Genomic DNA, 21,215 nt, shown 5'->3' on the forward strand with positions numbered 1-21,215 from the left:
TGGTCCCCTCAGCCCTGGTCCCCTCAGCCCTGGTCCCCTCAGCCCTGTCCCTCAGCCCTGTCCCTCAGCCCTGGTCCCCTCAGCCCTGGTCCCCTCAGCCCTGGTCCCCTCAGCCCTGGTCCCCTCAGCCCTGTCCCTCAGCCCTGTCCCTGCAGCCCTGTCCCTGCAGCCCTGTCCCTCAGCCCTGGTCCCCTCAGCCCTGGTCCCCTCAGCCCTGTCCCCTCAGCCCTGTCCCTCAGCCCTGTCCCTGCAGCCCTGTCCCTCAGCCCTGGTCCCCTCAGCCCTGGTCCCCTCAGCCCTGTCCCTCAGCCCTGGTCCCCTCAGCCCTGGTCCCCTCAGCCCTGTCCCTCAGCCCTGTCCCTCAGCCCTGGTCCCCTCAGCCCTGGTCCCCTCAGCCCTGTCCCCTCAGCCCTGGTCCCCTCAGCCCTGGTCCCCTCAGCCCTGTCCCTCAGCCCTGTCCCTGCAGCCCTGTCCCTCAGCCCTGGTCCCCTCAGCCCTGGTCCCCTCAGCCCTGTCCCTCAGCCCTGGTCCCCTCAGCCCTGGTCCCCTCAGCCCTGTCCCCTCAGCCCTGGTCCCCTCAGCCCTGGTCCCCTCAGCCCTGTCCCTCAGCCCTGGTCCCCTCAGCCCTGGTCCCCTCAGCCCTGGTCCCCTCAGCCCTGGTCCCCTCAGCCCTGTCCCTGCAGCCCTGTCCCTCAGCCCTGGTCCCCTCAGCCCTGGTCCCCTCAGCCCTGTCCCTGCAGCCCTGTCCCTCAGCCCTGTCCCTCAGCCCTGTCCCTCAGCCCTGGTCCCCTCAGCCCTGGTCCCCTCAGCCCTGTCCCTGCAGCCCTGTCCCTCAGCCCTGTCCCTCAGCCCTGTCCCTCAGCCCTGGTCCCCTCAGCCCTGTCCCTGCAGCCCTGTCCCTCAGCCCTGGTCCCCTCAGCCCTGGTCCCCTCAGCCCTGGTCCCCTCAGCCCTGTCCCCTCAGCCCTGGTCCCCTCAGCCCTGGTCCCCTCAGCCCTGGTCCCCTCAGCCCTGTCCCCTCAGCCCTGGTCCCCTCAGCCCTGGTCCCCTCAGCCCTGTCCCTGCAGCCCTGTCCCTCAGCCCTGGTCCCCTCAGCCCTGGTCCCCTCAGCCCTGTCCCTCAGCCCTGTCCCTCAGCCCTGTCCCTGCAGCCCTGTCCCTCAGCCCTGGTCCCCTCAGCCCTGGTCCCCTCAGCCCTGGTCCCCTCAGCCCTGTCCCTCAGCCCTGTCCCTCAGCCCTGGTCCCCTCAGCCCTGGTCCCCTCAGCCCTGGTCCCCTCAGCCCTGTCCCTCAGCCCTGTCCCTCAGCCCTGGTCCCCTCAGCCCTGGTCCCCTCAGCCCTGTCCCTCAGCCCTGGTCCCCTCAGCCCTGTCCCTCAGCCCCCACCTCCACTGTGGGCCGAGCAGGGTGGTCCTCGCGCAGCAGCCGGTCCCCCGTGGTCTGGATCTCCTTGATCTTCTTTTCCTTCAGCTCCAGCTCACGCATCAGGGCCTGACAGAAGGGCAGCCGGTCTCAGGGTCAGTGTCAGGGCCGCACGGGTCTGCCCGGCTCCCGGCAAGGCCGCTTGAGCCCTCGAGCTCCCCCGTGGGGCCTGGAGCTGGACCTGCCCAGCCTTGGGGTGCACTGTGGGGGTGCGGGGCCGCCTCACCGAGTAGCTCTCCTTCTTGGCGGCCATGTTGGCGTTGCGCTCGCTCCAGTCGAAGCCCACCTCCTCCTCCTCCTTCTCGCTCAGCCACATCAGCTCCTTGGTGGCGGCCGCCACAAACCCATGCAGGCTCTCCAGGGACCGCAGCCGGGCCTTGGAGGAGTTCTGGAGGCGAGCAGGGCATGTCCACGGGACAGCCTGCCCCCCACCGCCGGCCCCCCCAGCCCTAGCCCCTGGTAGCCTCCAGCCCCGGAGCCCCCGGTCCCTGCTGCCCGCCACGCGTCGGCCCCGCTCACCAGCAGCTTGGCGAACTGCAGGTCCAGCCGGCCCAGGCACTCCCGGTAGGTGCCCCGGATGGCCGGGGAGAGCTGACCCTGCAGGCGACCAGGAGGGTGAGGCCTGCGTGGCCAGGGCCCAGGCCCACCCCAAGGGCCGCCCCACGGGCACCCACGCACCTCGTCGCTCCGCGCCCGCTCGATCTTGGCCCGGAACTCCTCGATGGACTGGTGCAGGCCGCGGTGGCTGCCCAGCTGCGCCTCCACGCTGGGCAGGTCCACGCCCCACTCGGCGCCGTCCACGCGGCGCTGGTTGTCCTCCACCCAGGCCAGCAGGTCGTGCAGGTAGCGCAACGTGGAGTCCTCGAGCTCGGGGCGCCGCTGGGTGGTCTGCAGGGTCACCTGCGTCACCTGGGTCACGGGCGCGGCCACGCCCGCCTTCAGCCGGAGGTTGTACTCGGTGCGGATGGCCACCAGGCGCTCGTGCAGGCGGTACACCCTGGGGGCGGGGGGTGGGGGGTGAGCGGGGAACTGGCCGCCACCCGGCCCCCGGGCCTCCCCCCCCCCCCCCCCCCCCCCCGTCGGACGGCACGCAGCCCACCTGCGGTACATCTGCTCGCCCTGCGGGTGCCGCCCGTCCTTCAGGGCCTGCACGTCGTTGAAGAGCAGCCGGATCATGTTGTCTGCCTTGTCCAGGTCCCGCTCCACCTCGCCCGCCCGCTGGGGCACCTTGCCCGCGGCCAGCAGCCGAACGTCCTGCGTGGTGGTCGCCATGACTCAGACCCCGGCCCCGGCCTTTCCCCTGCCCTCCCTGCACATCCTCCTCCTGCACAAATCGCCAGCCCTGCCTGGCCGGTGTGGCTCAGTGGATAGAGTGCCTGGTTGTGGACACGATCCCCAGTGGGGGGGGTGCAGGAGGCAGCCGATCCATGATTCTCTCTCATCACTGATGTTTCTCTCTCTCTCCCTCTCCCTTCCTCTCTGAAATCCATAAAAATGTATTTTTTTAACAAATCGCCAGCCCTGGCTCTCGAGGGGACCAGGATCCTGTCCAGAGGCCTCACTGGGTCCAGGCAGCCAGTCCCTTCTTGATCGCAAGTCACGGCCCCTCCATGTTCCTGGGCCTCACCCCTGCCACACCCTCCGGCGCCTCTTCTGGGTCCTGCCTGGTGCCCAGAGCCAGCTCAGCCCAACTAGCAGTCAGAGTTGGCCACAGGCCAGGAGGGAGGAGCTGGGGGCCAGGAGGCGGGGCAGGTGTGGCTCCCCCCCCCCCCCGCCATACCCCTCCCCCCTGTGCCCAGTCCAACCCTGCCCCCCCTCACCGACTGCAGCAGGGCGTCGGCCTGGTTCAGCTGCTCCTCGCACAGCCCGGCCTCCATCTGCAGTTTGCTGACGATGCGCTGAAGGCACTCCAGCCTAAGGCCCAACACCAGGGACCACCGTGAGGGGACTGCCCGCCGGCTCCGGGTGGCAGAGCAGCGCCCCTGCGCCCGGCCTCCCCGCCGGCCTGCAGCCCACTGTCCCGCCGGCCCAGTGTGGGTTTCCCGCCCCGGGTGGTGGTGGGGGGGGTTTCCTCCCAGTGACTCATCCTCGGGTGGCTTCCCCGCCACCGCAGGGCCCCGCCCGCGAGCGACCGCAGCCTCCAGGGCACCGCCCACCTCTCAAACTCGCTGCGGAGCAGCTTCTCCCGCTCCAGGATGGCCACGTGCAGCTTGCCCCACTCCTTTTCCACGTCCAGCGGGTGGTAGCCAGGCGGCACCTTGAGCTGGCCAGCTTGCACTGCCCCCTGTGGGCAGGAGCCACACTCAGGCCGGGGCCAGCAGAGGGGTGGGGGTGCCCAGCCCCCCGGCCTCCAGGCACCCAGCCCGCCCCACCGACCTGCAGCTCAGGAGGGAGGCCAGGCCCCTGGGCAGCCTCTCCGGACCGCGGTTCCGACCCCACACCCACCCCACGCCCACCCCGCGGCCCCGCTCACCTCGAGCGACTGATAGATGCCCTTGGACCGCGTCTTGTCAGCCTCCTTGGCCGGGAGCTCTGTCTCCTTGAACTTCAGGAACTGGCACCACAGGATCTGCGGGGGCAGAGCTGTCAGCAGCCAGGCCTGGGCTCCCACTGCGGCCCCCGCGCCCCCGCCCGCCCGCCCGGGAGGACGCCCACCTCGATCTCCTCGAAGCTGGAGGGGAACTTGCGCTCCTCGAAGACGGCCGTGTGGTGCCGGACCCACTGCAGCAGCAGCAGCACCAGCTGCCGGTACTCCTGCCAGCGCAGCTGCAGCTCCTGGGGGAGCCGGGGCGTCAGGGCCGTCGGGGCCAGACCCACCCACCCCACCCCACCCCGCCCGGGCCCGCCCGGGCCCGCCGGCCCCCACTCACGTTGGCCTTCACCCCATCCTGCGCGTCCGGCACCCGGGGCATGGCGTCGTACAGGGACGAGACGTAGGTGATGATGGACTTCTCGTCGGGCTGAGGGACGTCCACGTCTGGGGGAGGAAGGTCAGAGGTCAGAGGGCCCCACGCAGGCAGCAGGGAAGGGGCGGGAGGAGGGGCAGCGGCACCCACCCTCGGGGTCCAGGAGCCGGGTCACTCCCAGGTCCCGCTCGGCCACCGCGAAGGCCTGGTCCAGGTTCTCCAGGTTGGTCTGACCGTACACCCGGTTCATGTCGATGAGCATGGGCCTGTGGGCAAAGCCGGCCGTCAGTGGGGCAGGCGGGCGGGGTGGCGGGGACGGCGAGGCCCGCGGACTCATCAGCACACAGATGGACCCTCCACGTGTCATCCGTCCCCACACTCACCCCGGAAAACACGCTGCCCCCCCACGCTGCCCGGCCTGCCCGCCCACCCAGGGAGCCCTCTGCCTTCTGGGCCTGTCCCCGGTGCTCAAAGCCCGTGTGGGCACAGGTGCGGGTGGAGTGCACGGAGCGAGGGTGCCGGTCGGCTGGGCGCCCTGCAGCCACCCTGCCCCGCAGGCCCCAGGTCCTGGGTGGGCGCGGAGGTCCCCTGAGGACCATCTCCCACGTGGCCGGGCCACCCACACCCCCCTGGAGAGTCCACATGGGGCAGATGGGTGTGATGGGTCTGGGCCTGCGTCCGCCCAGCGAGGCAGGCTGGCACGGGCACCCATCCCCTGGGGCAGCGGGTTCCTGTCAGGGTGAGCTGCCCCTGCGCCACCTCCCTGCCCCGACTTGTTTGCAGCCGCCCGGCTCCTACTTGTGCCGGTGGATGATGGCATTGAAGAGGCGGCCGTCGCGCCAGCTGGTGGTGAAGTTGTCGCAGCGCAGGCCCTGGTAGCCCTCCACCATCCGCTGGGACCACAGCAGCAGCTTCTCCTTGGCCGTCATGTCCTCCGACTGCCCGCTCACCTGGATGTCCGAGATCTGCCCCACAGTGGGCAGGAGCAGCTCAGCCACGCCGCCCGCCTTGCCCGTGCCCACCACCCCACAGCCACCTGCCTAAGGGCAGCGAGGGCTCGGGTCCTGGTTGTGGCACCCGGCAACCACCGGGCCCAGAGAGGGTGCGTGGGGGCCTCGGGTCCCCTCCTGAGCAGCTGGGACCCACCACACCTCAGCCCCAGAAGCCCAGGCCACATCAGCCTGCAGCTGCGGGGGCCTAAGTCAGGCCCCGGCCACCCTGCGGACACACGGCAGATGCCCAGGGCTCCCTCCGCTGGGGAGATGGGACCTGGAGCACGGCCTGAGCCCCCCAAGGTGGTGGAGGGGGGGGCAAGAAGAGCAGCTGCAGGCCCCAGAGCTCCCCCAGCTCAGGCCCAGCAAAGGCTATGTGTGAGGGGAGGGCCGCCAGTCCCCCTCTGGCTGCAGGCTGCGGGGAGGGTCTCTGGGTCTGGGCATGGTACGCCTGGCAGCCCCGACCCGGGCATGCTGGGGCCATGGCACCAGCCCGGCCCTGCACGGAGTCCTCCCCTTCAAGCCTGGCCCGCCAGCCCGTCTGGCTGTCTGTGCACGGCCTGCCTGTCTCTCATCTGCCGGCCTGCACGCCTCTCTGACTCAGCTGCCGTGCCAGCAGGGCTCTGCCTGCCCAGCTCTCAGATTTGTGGCTTCCTGTGCAGCCGGGCAGGCAACGGATGAGTCACCGGTGCAGCGGGTGCTCCTCCGGAGCCTCCATTCCTCTGCAGGGCGGCTCTGCGGGCCCTGCCCAGACAGGGCCAGAGGGCACAGGGTAGGCAGGCGCTGGAGAGGCGGCCCCGGGCTGGGGTGCGGGCTGGGCGGGGGCAGCGGGGAGGTCCCAGCCGCAGGGGGAGGAGGCGGCCCGCTACCTGGAAGTGCAGGATGATGGTCCAGATCAGGCCGAGGGTCAGCTTGGGGTTGCCGTCGGCAATGTCATCGTTCCTGATGTTCACCAACTTCACCTGCAAGCCAGGAGCCCTCAGTGGTGCCCGCAGGGAGGCTGAGGCGGGGGCGGGGCGGTGGGGTCGGGAAGGAGGCCTCACCTGGCGGTGCCGCAGGTAGTCCAGGGCGATCTGCACGTTCTGCAGCTTGTGGAAGCGCATCCTCCCCTTTTCTCGGGGCTGGAGGGAGGCGTCAGCGTCAGGGCAGAGGCGAGGCCCGCCGCCCTCAGGACCCCTGAACCGAGGTCCTCCCCCGTGTGGTCACCGTCCCTCTCCTGTCTCAGGTTCCCGCACCCCCCCCCGCCCAGCTGCAAAGGGGGCCATGGACCCAGAGGCCAGGCCCAGCGGGGTTTGGGAAGGCCAGCCGCCAGGCCCAGGCTGAGGGAAGGAAGGAAGGGGCTGGGGAGGAGACAATAGCCAGGAAGCCGCGGGCGGAGGGCAGTGGCATGGGGGGAGGGGTCCTCCTGCCCAGTGGTGGCAGCACTGGCGGGTCCCAGGCCTGGCCCCGGGCAGGACGGCGGGCAGCTAGATGCACCGCCATCTGCCCACCCAGGTGCCAGGCACAGGTTGGGCCAGGTGAGCTGGGTCCCAGTCTCAGGGAGCCCATGTGCCGCCGTGGCCAGCGGGCACAGCCACTCACCAGGCGCGAGCTCCTGATTATGTCCCGCTCTCTTGGCTGCCCGGCCAGAGCAGGGCAAAGGGTAAGGGGCAGAGGTCAAGGTTCAGAGTCCAAGCAGCAGAGAAACCAAAGCAGAGTAGAGCGTGAGGTTATTGTATCAGGGTTTCGGGGAGGAAAGCAGCAGGGGTCTGGGCCTGACCCTGGACCAGAGGCCCCGGGAGGCGCGAGCCCGGGCGAGGCAGAACGGGCTTGTGGGAAAGGCCTGGAGGAAGGAAGGCAGACAGGGGGGTCCAAGTGAGGCAGGCGGGGCCACAGAGGGCGCGAGTGGGCGCACGTACCAGGCTGTCCCCCGAGAGCACCTCCAGCAGGGAGATGAGGTTGTGGCCATCGCGAAGGTCCTCATACAGGTCGCTGATGTGCCTCTGGGCCTGCGGGACAGGGGGGGTGTCGGCCACAGGCTCCCCAGAGCCACCAGGGGCAGGACCCCAGGGGCAGGCGGCAGGGGGCCCACAGACGGTGCCCCCTGCGTATTCAGAGCCACCTACCTCTGCCCTCCAGTGCTACAGGGCAGGTGAGGAGAGACCAGGAGAGTCCAGAAGGAGAGGAGGAGGAGGAGACAGGAGACAGGAGGAAGCAGAGAGAAAATCACAGGTTGGAGATGAAAGGTGAGCTCCCAGGCCTTCGGGACCCTGAGGGCAGGGGTGGGGCACCTTCTGGCAGGTCAGACAGCTCTGGTTTCCCGGGGGCCGGCATCCTCCCTCCCTGTCTCCTCGCCTCCCTCCCCGCCAAGTGCACACACGCAAGCACCCACCTTGATGAGGTGCTTGTTAACCCACTTGGTGAAGGTTTTCTTCTGCACACGGTCCCGCTCATCTGCGAGAGACAAGGCCAGGTCACCTGGGGCCTGGATGAGCCCCGGAGGCGACCACCACTCAGACCCAGTCACACAGACCCGGCGCCCCCACCAGACTGTCAGAGACCACGGGCCCAGGCCCAGCCAGCCCCGTCCAGGCAGGGAGGGGAGCAGGAGGCCAAACCAGGTGCCCACTGCTCAATCCCCCCATTGTCTCCCGACAGAGGTGGGAGGGTCCAGGGCTGGCAGGCGCGCCCAGAGCCAGAGCCAGAGCCAGAGCCAGAGCCAGAGCCAGAGCCCAGAGCCCAGAGCGCACAAGTCCCAGCCTGCCCCGTCCCCACACAGGCTTCCCAGACACCTGAGCAGAGAGTTTCCCCCAGGACCCAGCCATGTCCTCCCAGCCGGGGAATGGGCCTTTTCCGGGGCACAGAGAGAGCCCAGCCACGAAGGCCCTATGCCCAAGGCCCAGAGGCCACTGCCAGCCTTGCCAACATGGGCCCAGCCCTCTCCCTCAGGCCCCAGGCCCTGTCTGAGTCTGTCCCCCAAATTCAGACCCTCAGCGTCCGGGCCCCCCCTCCACCCGGAGCCAGGCTTCCTGCCACAGGAAGTGGGCCCTGCCCTTCGCAGCCACTACCTTTCTTGCCCTCGGAGGCCCTGAGCACAGCCAGGTAGAGGTTGTCCTCCGAGCTGGTTCTCTTGCTGCCCAGGCCCTGGGGCTCGGGCACACGGAGCCGGTGCTGAGACATGGCGCCACCCGCCCCTCGCTCTTGGTCCCCAGCCCCCAGGTGCTGCGCTCGGACGCCCTTGGTGCGCACGGACGGTCGGCTGCACAGCACAGGACGCCCTCGCTAGGCACTAAGCAGCGGCCTCAGCTCCCAGCCAAGTCTCTGGGGCCACTCCCTGCCCCGGTCCTCCCCACACCACTGTCCCCGCCCAGGAGCCCCACCCCACCCTGCCCACCCCCCAGAGGGAGTGTTCCGGCGGGAAGGCAGCCCCTCCCCCACGGCCCCACCCTCCGCGGCTGAAACAGGAAACCCAGGGGTTTCCTCACCCACCCTGCCCACAGCTGCCCGGGACGGACGGACAGGGCTGTGGGCGCCTGGGGCTGCACACGGTCTGCAGACCCACGGCCGCCCCGGGACACCCCCAGCACAGGGCGTGGGGCTAGAGTGGGCTGGGCCCCGGGTGCCCCGGCCAGGCCGCCCTGCCTGCCTACCCCACCTGCTGGAGGGGCTCCCTAAACCGAGTGACTCCTGGCCTGGGGGGGGGGCCACTGCCCCCTAAACCCCACCTCCTCATAGGCCCACTGTGGGCCACTCCGCTGCTGGGCAGGTCTGGCGCTTCCCGAGCTGCCCATCCCGCTGCACCCCGTCTGCAGAGCCCACGGTGGGCAGAGGCGCATAGCTGAGCGCTGACTCACCAGCAGGACCGCCCAGCCTGAGCTGCAGGAACTCTGCCCTGTGTTGGGAGGAGAGGCTGGGGGAAGTGGGGGGCACTGGGATGGGGCCCCGCCAGTGAGTCAGGGCTGGGGAGGGGGCCCCTGTGACTCACTGGGAAGGAAGCCGCTCTGGGCAGTGGGCGCAGGATGGGTGGGGATGTTTGCTTTGGGCAGGGCTCACAGATAGCAGCTCCTCGGCTGTAAAGGTGGAAGACCGAGCAAAGGGCACAGGCCTCGGGGCTGCCCACGGCCGGACTGGGGGCTCTCTCCAGAAGGAAAGAATGCACGCCCCGACCGCAGGAATGTTCCAGTCGAGCATCTGGCTTGATGGGATCCAGCTGTGGGCAGCCCCCCTCCCACCTCTGCACTCGGGGCCTCATTCCGGGAAAAGCCCCCCCCCTCCCCCGCCCCGCCATCCCTGCTGCCCCTCCGTGGCCACAGGAGGGCGCCCACAGCCTGTGGGGCGGGGCCCAAGCCTGCAGGAGCTGGCTGTGCCCCCACCTTCCCTCAAGGTCTTCGTCCTCCTCCTCCACTCCCCCACCCTCACCTGGGCAGGGCCTGGCCGCTGCTCCCAGCACAGGGCACGCCCAGAACTTCTCCCAGCCCCCAGCACCCCCACCGGCCCCTCCCCAGGTTCGGAGCCTCTTAGGACCCCTGACCCAGCAGCGGGTCAGAGTTCAGGGGTCTGTGCTGAGCCTCGGCCCCCGTAGGCAGGCTCCCGGTTGGGCCAGCAGGAACGGAGGCAGGTGCCTGCCTGCAGGGGGAGGGGTCAGCTGGGTTAGGGGACAACACCAGGGGCCCCTGACAAGGGGTCAGGAGGAGGATCAGGAACCCAGAAGATGCACCCAGAGGCCCGCGCCTGGCATCCCAGACTGGTGTGAGCCCCGCCCCCCGCCCCAGCCCCCCCCTTTCCCGCCACTAAGGGGCCCCCATCCCCGGGAAGCTCCCTCCTCTGCGGTCTCAGAGTTCCTCCTCTCGCCTCCCCCACAGACCCCCTCCCAGGCTGGCCCAGCCAGCCCCCTCCCCCAGGGCACACTGCCCAGCACCGGCTCCTACGCCTGTGCCTGGCCCCTGAACTCCCCCAGGGCCGCTGCCCAAGGCCCCTGCGGGGCATCGCGGCCCGCGTGGCTGATGTGGGCACTGACGGCGGAGTCCCACAGCGAGCCCCGCGGAGAAGGTCTGCGGGGGACCCCACGGCCCCGCAGGCCCAGACCCCGCCCTCGGCGCCCGCTTCCCTCCGCCCTCGTCCCGGCTGCCTCCTGCCCAGGACCCAGGACCCAAGGCTCAAGGCCCAAGGCCAGACCCCGCAGCGCGGCCCCGCCCCCGCCCCCGCCCCTTGGGCCTCGGGACCGCCCTCCACCTCCTCCTCCCGCACCTGCCTCCTCGCAGGTGTTTCCGGGACAGCGCAGGGGGCGGGGCTGCACCTGGACCCGCACCACCGCCCCCCCCCCCCTCGCAGCAGTTCCCGGGGAGCCCGGCCCTCCTGCACCAGCCTCCATGCCCGGCCCCGCAGGCCGCACCCACCTACGCAGCACAGCTGCCGGTAGAGGTAGCCCCGGCGGGCGCGCTCGCAGCCCCCGTCCAGCCAGCACGGCCGCTCCAGCAGGGCCTCCCGGGCGGCGAAGGCGCCCCCCGCCCCCCACGTGCCGGCCGCAGCCATGAGTCGGGCCCGGATCGCCCCCCGAGGCGGCCCGCGGCGCGGCGGTGCCTCTGCTCCCAGCCCCCGCGCGGAGCCGGCTCTGCGCTCGCTCCCTCCCCCGCTGCCGGCGGCGGGCCAGCCGCCCAGACCCGAAGAACCTGCCCCTGGCGGGGCGCCCCGCCCAGCACGGGACCGGAAGCCGCACCCCCATTTGCAGGGACGGGACCCTGCTAACCCTGGGGGGCTGGGGGCCGGGCGGGCAGCCCACGAGGACCAAGGGGCCTGGGAACTCAGGGCTGCCCAGGCTCCCAGGGAGGGAACCCCCCCCCCCGACGCCCAGGAGCGGGGAACTCCCCGAGAGGAGGCTCCCGGCGGGATGCGCCAGACGCGGGGGGGGGGGGGGGAGGCGCTGGCGGAGAACAGCCCAAAACGGGACAAAGACACCAAGCCCAGGGCACACGGGACAGGGGCCGGAGGGGGGCCCTTCCCCACTGGGGGGCAGGGCCAGAGTGGGCGGAGGGCCAAACCCAGGGGAGCAGCCCTGGCCTGCGCACTTACTGACCGCAGCTGAGTCACCAGCCGCTCCCCAGCCCCCCAAAACCACGCCTAGGAGCCCCATCCTGACTCAGACCTCAGGGCCAGCGGGTCTGGCGCCCAGGCTGAGACCGAGCGGGCCTGCCAGGGGGTGGCCCCGTCACCCCCACCGGGGAGGAGGCCCGCACCCCAGGCCGTGCTGGGCCCGTCCCCCTTCGGGCAGTCCCTCTGGCCAGCAGCCCGATCCCCAGCCCCTCGGGGAGCGGAGGCCGGCCGCCCCGTCCTGTGTCGGGCAGCGCTGTGCTGGGCATGGCTGCCGGGCTGCAGCCCAGAGCGGTGACTTTGAGCTGCGGGGGGGGGGGGGGGGTGCCGTCCGGCTGCCCGCCCCGGTGTCCTGGGCAGAGGGTGCAGAGGCACCTGCCTCCATTCCGTGCGGCCCAGCCTCCCAGTGGGCGGGACCTCCCTGCGGCCGTGTAGACAGCCGCTCGTGCTCGCCGGGTCCCTCGCAGCTGGAGGCCTCCCTGCCGAGGGGGCGAGGGGCGCCCCGGCCCGGCCCACCCACCCCAGCGCCCGCCTCCGCGCCCGTCCACCCGGGGGAGCCGCAGGGTCTCCGGTGCCGGGTGGGCGGCAGGGGCAACACCGCTGTCCGCCGGCCACGTGCTGCGGCTCCGCTCGGGACAGGAAGGGGAGGGGACGAGGAAATGCAGGGGTGAGAGGAGGCGGCCCGCGCCCCCGCCCGCCCCGCCTCCAGCTCCCTCTGGCAGGGGCGGCGGCCGTGGCCGGTGACAGCGCCCGGGCAGCGCCGCCGGCGGCTTACCTTCCTCCTCCTGCGCCCGCCGCCGCCCCCGGCGCCACTGCCACACGGCGGCCAGCGTGGCGACGTGGCCCACGACCACCAGGGAGGGAAACAGGCCGCCCGAGGGCTCCATGGCGCGGGCCCCAGGCTGCGTGCGGCAGGAGCCCGCGGAGCTGCCCTCGGGTGGGGCGCTGGCTGCGGAGGCCGGCAGCCCCCGCCTTTCCCTGCGCGAGGGCGGGCCAGGGGGGCGCGGGGGACCGCCCTGCCCGCAGGACCGCCTGCAGCACCGCCGGCCGGGCTGGGACTAGCGCTGTCCCTGCACCGACTGGGCTCCCACCGCCTCGCCCCTCCTCCCTCCCTGTCACTCGGCACCGCTCCCCACCCGGCCTGCCCAGCCCAGCTCAGCTGTCCCTGCGCACAGCCACGGGCTCAAGGTTAGCGGGAGCCTTAACCCCTGTTTACCCACAGCCACACCCGCGGGAGGAGGGGCCTGCAGTGCGGTGTGGGTGACTCCTGGCCAAGAAAGGCACCCCGCCGGCACAGCCCAGGCGGCCTCAGGACGGGACACCCCCACCCCCACCCGGAGGGTGCCCCCAGTCAGTGCTCAAAACACCCCACGCTGCTTCCGAGGGTGCCCCCTGGGGACAGCTGCCAGGCGCCACGGGGATGCATGCCAGGGCCCCGGCCCCGCTAGCCTCAGGCTTGTAGCTGATCTAACCACCTCCAAGACCAGTGCCCCAGAGTCCCAAGGCCCCCCACATGGGACAGCAAACGGGGTCCAGGGCAGGAGGGATGGGGGAGGCGCCGATGGCCCGGGAGGGCAGGCTGTGTGCAGGGAAATGGGACAGGGAGGCCGGCCCGGCTGGGCTCTCACCTACCGGGCACGACCTTCATTGGGGACGGCGGCCGGCGGCGGCGAAAGCCCTCGGGGCAGACGGGAGTGGGTTCGGGTGAGGGAGGGTCACAGGCCCCTCAGAGGCGGCAGAGAGCGGGCAGCGGTGTCGGGAGGGAGGGCACGGGCGTGCGCGGTCAGCAGCAGCGCCTGTGGCCGTGGGGGAGGGGCAGGGTGGGCAGGGGGCCCGAGGGATATAAATATCTGAGGACAAGCAAGGCCCGTCATCTGTCCAGACTTAGAACATGACGTGCAGAGCGAGGCCACCGGGGCCCACGGTCTTCGGTGCGGCCAGTCCGGCTGGGTGGCGCCCCCCGGCATCAGCCCCCGGCTCCCACAGCCGTTCTAATAATAAGTCTCCTGGCAGCACTGGCCCTATTGAGTGGCCGTGCACCCCCAGCTGAGCAGTAGTGGGGTGCACTTGGAAAAGGCCGTATGGGCAAGGGGTGCAGACAGCCGCCCCAACGTCACCTGGCCGGCCAGAGACCCACACATAAAGGAGTCCCCCATCAAGGGGCTGTGCCTCCCCACTCCAGGCCACTCCTGGGGTCTGCCCTGCCCCCCGACCAGGAGCCCCGGTCTGTGGAAGGCCCAGGGCTGGAGGTCCTCGCCAGCAGGCAGGCCCACGCTATATCCTGGACTGGCCTGGACTCAGTGTGCCCGGGAAACAGGATACAGGGGTCACCTCCTGTCCCCCTCCTCCCAGGCCGCAGCAGACAGGGCTGAGGACGGCACACAGGGTTTCCATGGCATTTTGTGGCCCTTCCGTGTCCAGCACGATCCTATTTAACCCGCACAGAACCCTAGGAAGTGAGTCCTGTGCTATTCCAGCATCGACGGATGAGAAACCGAGGCACAGAGAGGGTGAGGAGCTGGCCTGCGGGCACACAGGGTGGCTGGAGCCCAGGAGGTCCCTCTGGGGGCCTGGTCGGCCTGCAGCAATGCCCAGCAAACCACACTGGGCCTGGGACTGCGGGCAGGGGCCGCTTGGTCCACGCGGGAGACCCACCCACTGCTTCAGAAACTCCTATCTGAGGGGACCTGGCCAGCTCTGAGGAGCCCATCAGACTAGGGAGGCCAGGGCCAGCTCCTGAGGGCAAGGGCAGCCCTCCACCCCTACAGAGACCTGGGCCAGGGCCAGGCACCTCCATCCCACACCAGACACGCCCTGGCAGCTCTGAGCGGAAGCCGCACTCATCCTGCATCCCCGAGTTCCAGTCCCCCCGCCCCCACCTGGGCCCCAGCCACAAGCCGCCCAGGGAGCCCAGCCCAGTTGGAGGTCTGGGTCCCCCCACCCCGCACGCCTGCAGCCCGGCCAGGCCCTGCCCTACCTTGGCCCAGCTGAATCAGCTCCTCCATGCTGTACCTGTCCATGGCGCCGAGCACGGCCAGGCCGCTCCAAGCCTGAGCCGCAGAGAGGAAAGGAAGGGAGGCAGGAAGGAGGGAAGGGGTGGGAGGCCGAGGGAGGGCTCCCCACCCAGCTCTGGGAGCCCTGACTCCTCCTCACAGCCACCCCTTAGTCAGAGGGGAGCAGCACTGAAGCCCGCTGGCCAACGGGTCAGCACGGCCTGGGTGGTGCAGTGGGCCAGCATGCCCGGCCCCGAGCCCTCTGAACCCGCAGGCAGGGCCCCGGGGGCACCAGTCTCCCCTACTGTGCTCTCCTGCCCAGCCCACGGCCCCCCTCCTCTCCACAGCCCCCGCCCTGGACTTCCCACTCTCAACCCCTCAGCTCCCAAAGCCGGCCCTTCTCTGGCCCTCCCCAGGACCAGCTGGGCATAGCCACACCCATGTCCCTGCCTCAGTGGTCCTCCTCCACCATGGTCCCACCAGCCACTGCAGGACCAGGGGAAAGGCAACCCAAACCCTGCCATAAACCCGCTTCTATCTACAGATATCCCCCAGCACACACAGGACCCAGACGCCAACCTAGGGACTCACAAAAAACTGCCTGGCCCGGCCGGCGTGGCCTAGTGGTTGAACCAGGAGGTCAGGGTTCGATTCCTGGTCAGGGCACATGCCTGGGTTGCAGGTTTGACCCCCAGTGGGGGGCGTGCAGGAGGCAGCCAATTGATGATTCTCATCCCTGATGTTTCAATCTCTCTCTCCCTCTCCCTTCCTCTCTGAGATCAATAAAAATATATTATTTAAAAAAAAAAAAAAAAGCTGACTAGACCCTAATGTCCCACAGCCACGCTGGCCCTACAGAAGAGCAATGCAGCTCTGTGCTCTGACTCGACATCCCCAGAGGGCGGGGCTGTCAGGAGATCAAGGTGCACAGCGGGTGGGAGCCCATGGGCAACACACACCGTTCAGAGGGCACCTTCTCTCTATAAATGTCTGGCTTCACATTCGATTTTGGAGACAGGCATCTGCTTGGAGATGTAAATGAAGGTCATTTATAGAAACCCATCCCACCCCACAAAGCGAACCCACACGGTCGCCAGGGCCACGGGCCAGCCCACTCTTTGCATGCGGCCGCCAGGCCTCCCCATCCCACCCTGGGCTGGCGACTGGTGGCCAAGCAGGTCCCTCCTCATGGGTCAGGGCTCAGCTCAGGGCACCTCCTCAGAGGGGCCTTCCCTGGTCGCCCCTAAAAGCTGCCCCTTCATCCAGATGGTGGGGCGTCCTGGGCCAGGGGCTCGGTCTGGGTCTGGCTGGTATGTGGGTGACAGAGTCGGTAGACACCTTCCCACACCGAGGAGCAAACCACCAGGGCACAGGGCGGGGCTGGGGCACGTGTGACTGGCCTGCAGCGACCAGGGCTCCCCGGCCAGGGCTGATGGACAGAGGCGGCCCATTTGGCCCAGGGCATTCTGGGAACCAGTGCAGTCGGCCCCACAAGCTCCTGACCTCGGCAGTGCCCTGGGGGAGATGTTGCGGGCTCACTCCTTGACCATCTTTAAAGCTGCGAGCCCGGCCGGCGGGGCTCAGGGGTCGAGCGTCAACCTGTGAACCAGGAGGTCACGGTTCCATTCCTGGTCGGGGCACAGGCCCGGGTTGTGGGCTCCATCCCCAGTGGGGGGCGTGCGGGAGGCAGCCGATCCATGCTTCTCTCTCATCATGGATGTTTCTATCTCTCTCTCCCTCTCCTTTCCTCTGAAACCAATAAAAATAAAAAATAAAAATAATAAAAGCTCTGAGAAGTGGAGGTTCCCGGTGTCAGCCCAAGTGCGGAGCCCTCAGGCACGACCTGCAGAGGGCGAGGAAGCATCGGGCCACGCCCTGGGGACCGAGCGAGGGGCCAAGGTCCGGGCTGGGTCCGAGGGGAAGAGGAGGGGGAGCCCACCCGCCGGCCCTGACTCAGCCGGGGCTGGAGCTCATTTCCTGTTGGAAACTTTGAGCTGCCACCAGCAGTGGCTGCGGCTGCGGCAGGGAAGGGAGAACTGAGTCACCTCCGTCAGGGCTGGGGGTGCCCTCCCCTGCCCACTGCGGCCACACCCAGGCCCCCTCTGGCTCTGCTGCCAAATGCCTGCCCAGCAGCCCTGCGGTCCAACCTCACCCAGATGAGGAAGCAGGAGAGAAAAGGAGGGAGGGGATCAGGGTCCCCACACCAGGGCCAGAGACGGGGGAGCGGCGGGTCTGCAAACCACTGACGCACAGGGTGTGGCGAGGGAAGGCCGGGACCTGGCCTCTCCAAAGCTGGTCAGTGCTGACCAGTCACTGTTGGCCGGCTGCCTGGCCGAGTGCCTTCATCTCCTTATGCGAACAGCCATCCCATGGCCAGGAGCTGGAGAGCCCACGGGAGAGCCAGAGGTGGCCCCTGAACCCCACAATCCCACCAAACTGCCCAGGGGGTTCCCACAGCACAGACCAGGTGGGTCCACCCCAGGCCAGGCCAGGACGGGGGCTCCTGCTCAACACTGGGTTCCATGACCTCCATTCACCCGGCCCCCCAAATCCATGCCCCCTTCCCAGCCACCTCAGATGTCAATTCCGCCCCAGGTGTCGAGACACAACGAGGGAAGCAGGGTCCAGCCGGCCTGGTGCTGGGGGGCCTGGACCACCACGTCAGCACCAAGGCCCGTGAGCTCCTGAGCGCATGGGACATGTGTCACCACCCACCTGGGTCCTCTCAGCCGAGGTGCTTAGGGGCAGAAGGATGCTACAGAGAAGGGCACAGCCAGGGGTCGCTGGCAACCCCTGGGACAGCAGGACCTGTCCCATCCTCTGAGACCCAGCTCCCACCAAAAAGGACCTGCCTCGACTTGGGGCTGGGCCCGTGCCCGCCATGCCCTGGCCTCTGGGCCGCCGGTGTGCTCCTACCGGGGGTCTGCTTGTCTCCCCCACCCAAGCTGCCCCCTAGGCCATCACAACCCCAAGCCAGCCAAACACCAGTCACAACATCTGAGCCACAAAACCAGGCGGGCAGGGGTCACCCCCACTGGACAGACGCAAGGCTCAGAAAGGTCAGGCAGGTTGCCCGGCCACACTGCTGGACAGCAGCTCCACCCCGTGCACCCCAGCATCTCCTCTGGATGCCGCCGCCAGGAACAGAGAAGGCCTAGGCTCAGACAGGCCTGGGTAAGGGCAGCCCTGGGGAGAGGGGCAGGGCTGGGCCAACAGCTGGTCCTGCCAGTCCAGGGCCACAAGCCCCACCCCTTGCCCCAGGCTGCGCTCGGGGATGGGCTGGCAGGGGCCCATGTGCTCCTCCTGGGCCGACCCACCCAGGTCCTCAAGCCAGGGGAGGAGCCACGTGGCCCAATACAGGGCACCCAGCACCCTCAGGCAGAGAGAGCACCACCTGCTGGTGTGAGCAAAGCCCCCACCTGTGCTACACCCCCTCCAGCCCCCCAGGCCGAGGCCCCCCGCTCCCCCTCCCGTTCCCCATGGCTGGGGCCAGGATGCGGCTGACCTGTGGCCGGGGCAGGCTCCGGGCCAGGCCTCGCCAGGGTTCCAGGGGTGGAGGCGGGCACCACCGGGGGCTCAGGGGCCCCCGCCTGGGGCTCCTTTCGGCGGTAGACCCTCCGCTCCTCACGGACAGGATCCTCGGGCGGTGGGTGTCCCCGCTTGGGTGGGCAGCCCAAGGGACCCTGCACGGCCTGCACGTGGGGGGTGCGGCGCGCAGGCATCACCATGGCGACAGGACGGCGCACGCGCTGCAGCGAGGCCGGCACGATCTCCGGAGGCAGGTGCAGGTACTGGCGCAGGTGGGCCACGCCCTCGTTGGTGAGGTACCAGTAAAAGTGGCGCCAGGCAAAGGTCTCCCGCACCAGGCCCCGGGCCCGCAGGGAGGCCATGGCCCGCATGACCTGCAGGTTGGTGACGCCGGGCACGTGGGGGTGCAGGCTGCGGGGCCGCCGGTCCTTCTTGGCCACCATCACACCCTCCCGGAAGAGCACCTCGTAAATGGCCCTCAGCTGGTCCAGGGCCATGAGCATGCCTGCCACCATGGCTGCGGAGCCGCGAGGCGAGGGCACGGGCGGAGCAGAGGGAGGAGGCCGACAAGGCTCTTCGGCAAAGGAGCAGCAGGGGCCTGGGGCGGCAGGCGGGCGGGCGGGCGGGCGGGCAGGTGGGCAGGCCTGGTGCTGGGCTCGGGGCCTGGGCGCCGGACTTGAGGCTCTGGCGCCTGGCTGCCTGGCTGCCTGGCTCCTGCGATTCCTGATTCCTGCCGGCACTTGGGCCTGCCCACCGCCTGCAGAGCCTCCCGCCTGCCCTCCCTCCAGGACGCCCAGGCCGGCCCCCTCTGACTCAGCAGCATAGCCGGCCCCTCCCACCCGCAGCCACGGAGGGCCCCTAGGAGAGTGGGGGCACCTCGCCGAAGCAGCCACCCCCGGGGCAGCCCCCGTTCCCTCCCTCCCGGGCCACTCAGCTCCAACATCAGAAATTACATCAGTTTCAGAACACTTCCTTCAAGGTCCCCCAGACGGTGGGGGGGGGGGGGGGAACGGGGTGGGGGGAGGAGTAGCTAGGGACCAAGAATCTCAAAGGTGGGTGGAGGGAAGTGGGGAGCAGAGGGCAGGAGGGAACCCCACACAGGGTGGTGGTCCCAGGGCTTCATGGGCTCACAAGATCTAAAGGGGGTGCCGGGCCCGAGGGGAGGGCGGGCTGGGGTCTTGGGGAAGAGGACTGAGGAGAACTGCAAAGGGCAGCCGCTGAGCACATGGTCAGGAGGGCCGCGGGCACCGCTGGCTGCTGTCCATCACGCAACCCCCACTCGGACCAGGGCTGAGACAATAGCCACCCTATTTAAAACTTCCCAGGCCGATCCCAGGCCACCCGGGAACATGGGGCCCGGGGGAGCAGGGTGTGGAGCCTCCATCCATTCCCCGCCCCACAGGCCAGCTGTCGGAGGCCAGACACGTTCAGCTGCCACCGGAAATCAAAGTCACCAAGTCCCGCCACCCCGGGCCCAGGCCCCTGGCCACCACGCCCGCCCGTCCCGAGTGCCCGCCTGAGAGCCAGCTGGACAGAGGCTGATCAGAGAAGCACCACATAGCAGAGGGTCAGGGGCCCAAGTGGAAGGGGGACAAGCACAGGGTGGGGGAAGGGCAGCGGCTCCCCAGAGGGCCCCGGAGCCGGGCCCAGCCACACCCATCAGCCACCTCCAGGCCCCAGGACTGAGGCTCCGCCATGGATATCCTGTGCCACCCCCATCCCTCCCCACACCCCAGTCCCCAACACAGCGATGCTTCCACCCACACGGACCCACACCCGGATCTGCGGGCTGCCCCCTCCCCCAAGCGGACACACCCATTCCCACCAGCCGGGAACTGATTATAAATAGGGCGGGCGGGGTGGGGATCCCGCGGTAGGAGGCGCCTGCGGCTGCGGCAGCTGCAGCCAAGAGGCAGCGCGTGGGGCAGGTTTATGCAGCCGTTGCTATGGCACCACCGAGCCTGCTGCAAACACCAGCCAGCACACACACGCGAATGCGCGCACACACACACACACACACACACACACAAGCGCACACACACACACACACACACGCGCACGCACACACACACACAAGCGCGCGCGCACACACACAAGCGCGCGCACACACACACGCACACACAAGCGCACGGAGCGCAGCGCAGGCAGCAGTGGCGGTGGAAACTCTGAAGGCACAGCCAAGCGTCCCCACGCCCGGCCCTCGCTGCCAGCTCCCTGCGGACACTCTCCCCCCACAGGCGGGAAGGGCGCCAGCCCCAGGAGGACCAGCTCCTGAGGGTGGAGCTGGGGTCAAGGAAGAAGCGCACAGGGTCGGGAGTGGGCAGCGCCTGCGGACTCCGCCACCAGGGCTGTGGCTTCCGGAGCCGACACCGCTGTGGTCCAGGCCAGCACGCGGGCCAGTGGCCCAGCCCTGGGCCCAAAGCAAGCCCACCCTCCCGGCCTGTCCTCCTCTCAGGGTCACCTGGGCACCCCGCAGCCCCGCGCTGACCTCCTGCCCTGCCTCCATGGCCACCCCATACCTCCCCGCTATCTTCCTGGTATTGATTCCTCGACCAAACCAGCCTAGGCCCCTTCCCCCAGCGGTGCCAGGCCACAGCCAAGGCTCGGACCTAAGACCTCAACACTCAGGCTGCAGGGTCTGCGCCACAGCGGGGCCATCCCCGCGGGGGGGGCAGTCACCTGGGGCCCCAAGAGAGGGGCGGAGCGCGGTGGGGAATCCCCTGCCTCCCACACGCCCTGAGGAGGAGAGGGGGGCGGGGTGAGGGGCGGTGCCCTGAGGAGCGGGGAACTGGAAGTTCCCGGCCCGCCACGCCCCCTCCCCGCCCTCGCCCTCCCGGCCGAGCTGGGAGGACGCCCCTCTCCGCCCCGCCCCCCGCCCCTGCAGAGCTGCAGCCGCAGTTGCTGATTCAGCACCGGGAGGGCCAGGCGGGCAGCGAGGTGGCCCCTGCCCACCCTCCGGCCCCTGCAGGTTTCCAGAGCAACCAGCCTGGGCCCTCGGGCAGCCCCGGCCAGCCCGCCCCGAACAAAGAGCCGCAGTGTGGGCTTGCCCGGGGCCAGCCGGCCTGGCGCCTCTGCACGGGGACCCCCAGGCCCTGCCTGTGCCCTCGCCCCTCGCCCTTCGGACGCTGGGCGGTGGGATGGCCGGCGGCCCTGGGCTCCGGGGAGTCCCGGGAGAAGGGGCCGCCCCGCTGCAGAAACCCGCTCCCTCCTCCGCCCCGCCCCGCCGAAGCCGCCCCGCCCCCGACTCACGGCCCGGCCTCAGGGCAGCGGCGGGAGGCGCCCTGGCCAGTGCCGGGCGGACCCCACCCCTGG

The 21,215-nt window shown here is 70.0% G+C and overlaps 2 protein-coding genes across 22 annotated transcripts in view; one reads left to right on the plus strand and one right to left on the minus strand.

The window, feature by feature from the left end:
- The window catches only part of GPAA1 (glycosylphosphatidylinositol anchor attachment 1), a 139,664-nt gene that overhangs the window by 37,999 nt on the left and 80,450 nt on the right, over positions 1-21,215 (plus strand). The gene's annotated exons all lie outside the window — the stretch shown is intronic.
- Positions 1-21,215, minus strand: part of PLEC (plectin) — a 57,099-nt gene that overhangs the window by 18,063 nt on the left and 17,821 nt on the right. For 4 of the 20 annotated variants that reach the window (XM_059672524.1, XM_059672506.1, XM_059672517.1 and 1 more), the window contains exons 2-17: positions 7,688-7,749; positions 7,215-7,304; positions 6,360-6,437; positions 6,186-6,278; positions 5,123-5,289; positions 4,475-4,590; positions 4,289-4,395; positions 4,074-4,193; positions 3,892-3,987; positions 3,575-3,702; positions 3,239-3,332; positions 2,518-2,672; positions 2,097-2,415; positions 1,938-2,015; positions 1,645-1,806; positions 1,383-1,487 (exon numbers count right to left, since the gene is read on the minus strand). In XM_059672524.1, the coding sequence (XP_059528507.1) occupies positions 1,383-1,487; positions 1,645-1,806; positions 1,938-2,015; positions 2,097-2,415; positions 2,518-2,672; positions 3,239-3,332; positions 3,575-3,702; positions 3,892-3,987; positions 4,074-4,193; positions 4,289-4,395; positions 4,475-4,590; positions 5,123-5,289; positions 6,186-6,278; positions 6,360-6,437; positions 7,215-7,304; positions 7,688-7,749 (1,970 nt within the window). Of the gene's footprint in view, positions 1-1,382; positions 1,488-1,644; positions 1,807-1,937; positions 2,016-2,096; positions 2,416-2,517; positions 2,673-3,238; positions 3,333-3,574; positions 3,703-3,891; positions 3,988-4,073; positions 4,194-4,288; positions 4,396-4,474; positions 4,591-5,122; positions 5,290-6,185; positions 6,279-6,359; positions 6,438-7,214; positions 7,305-7,421; positions 7,437-7,687; positions 7,750-8,363; positions 8,613-10,691; positions 10,906-12,157; positions 12,317-13,014; positions 13,046-14,359; positions 14,418-17,880; positions 18,557-21,215 lie in introns of those variants that run through there. The other 16 variants (XM_059672507.1, XM_059672515.1, XM_059672516.1 and 13 more) reach the window with 14 other exon arrangements.

Source organism: Myotis daubentonii, chromosome 17, assembly GCF_963259705.1.
Source record: "Myotis daubentonii chromosome 17, mMyoDau2.1, whole genome shotgun sequence".
Classification (NCBI taxonomy): domain Eukaryota; kingdom Metazoa; phylum Chordata; class Mammalia; order Chiroptera; family Vespertilionidae; genus Myotis; species Myotis daubentonii.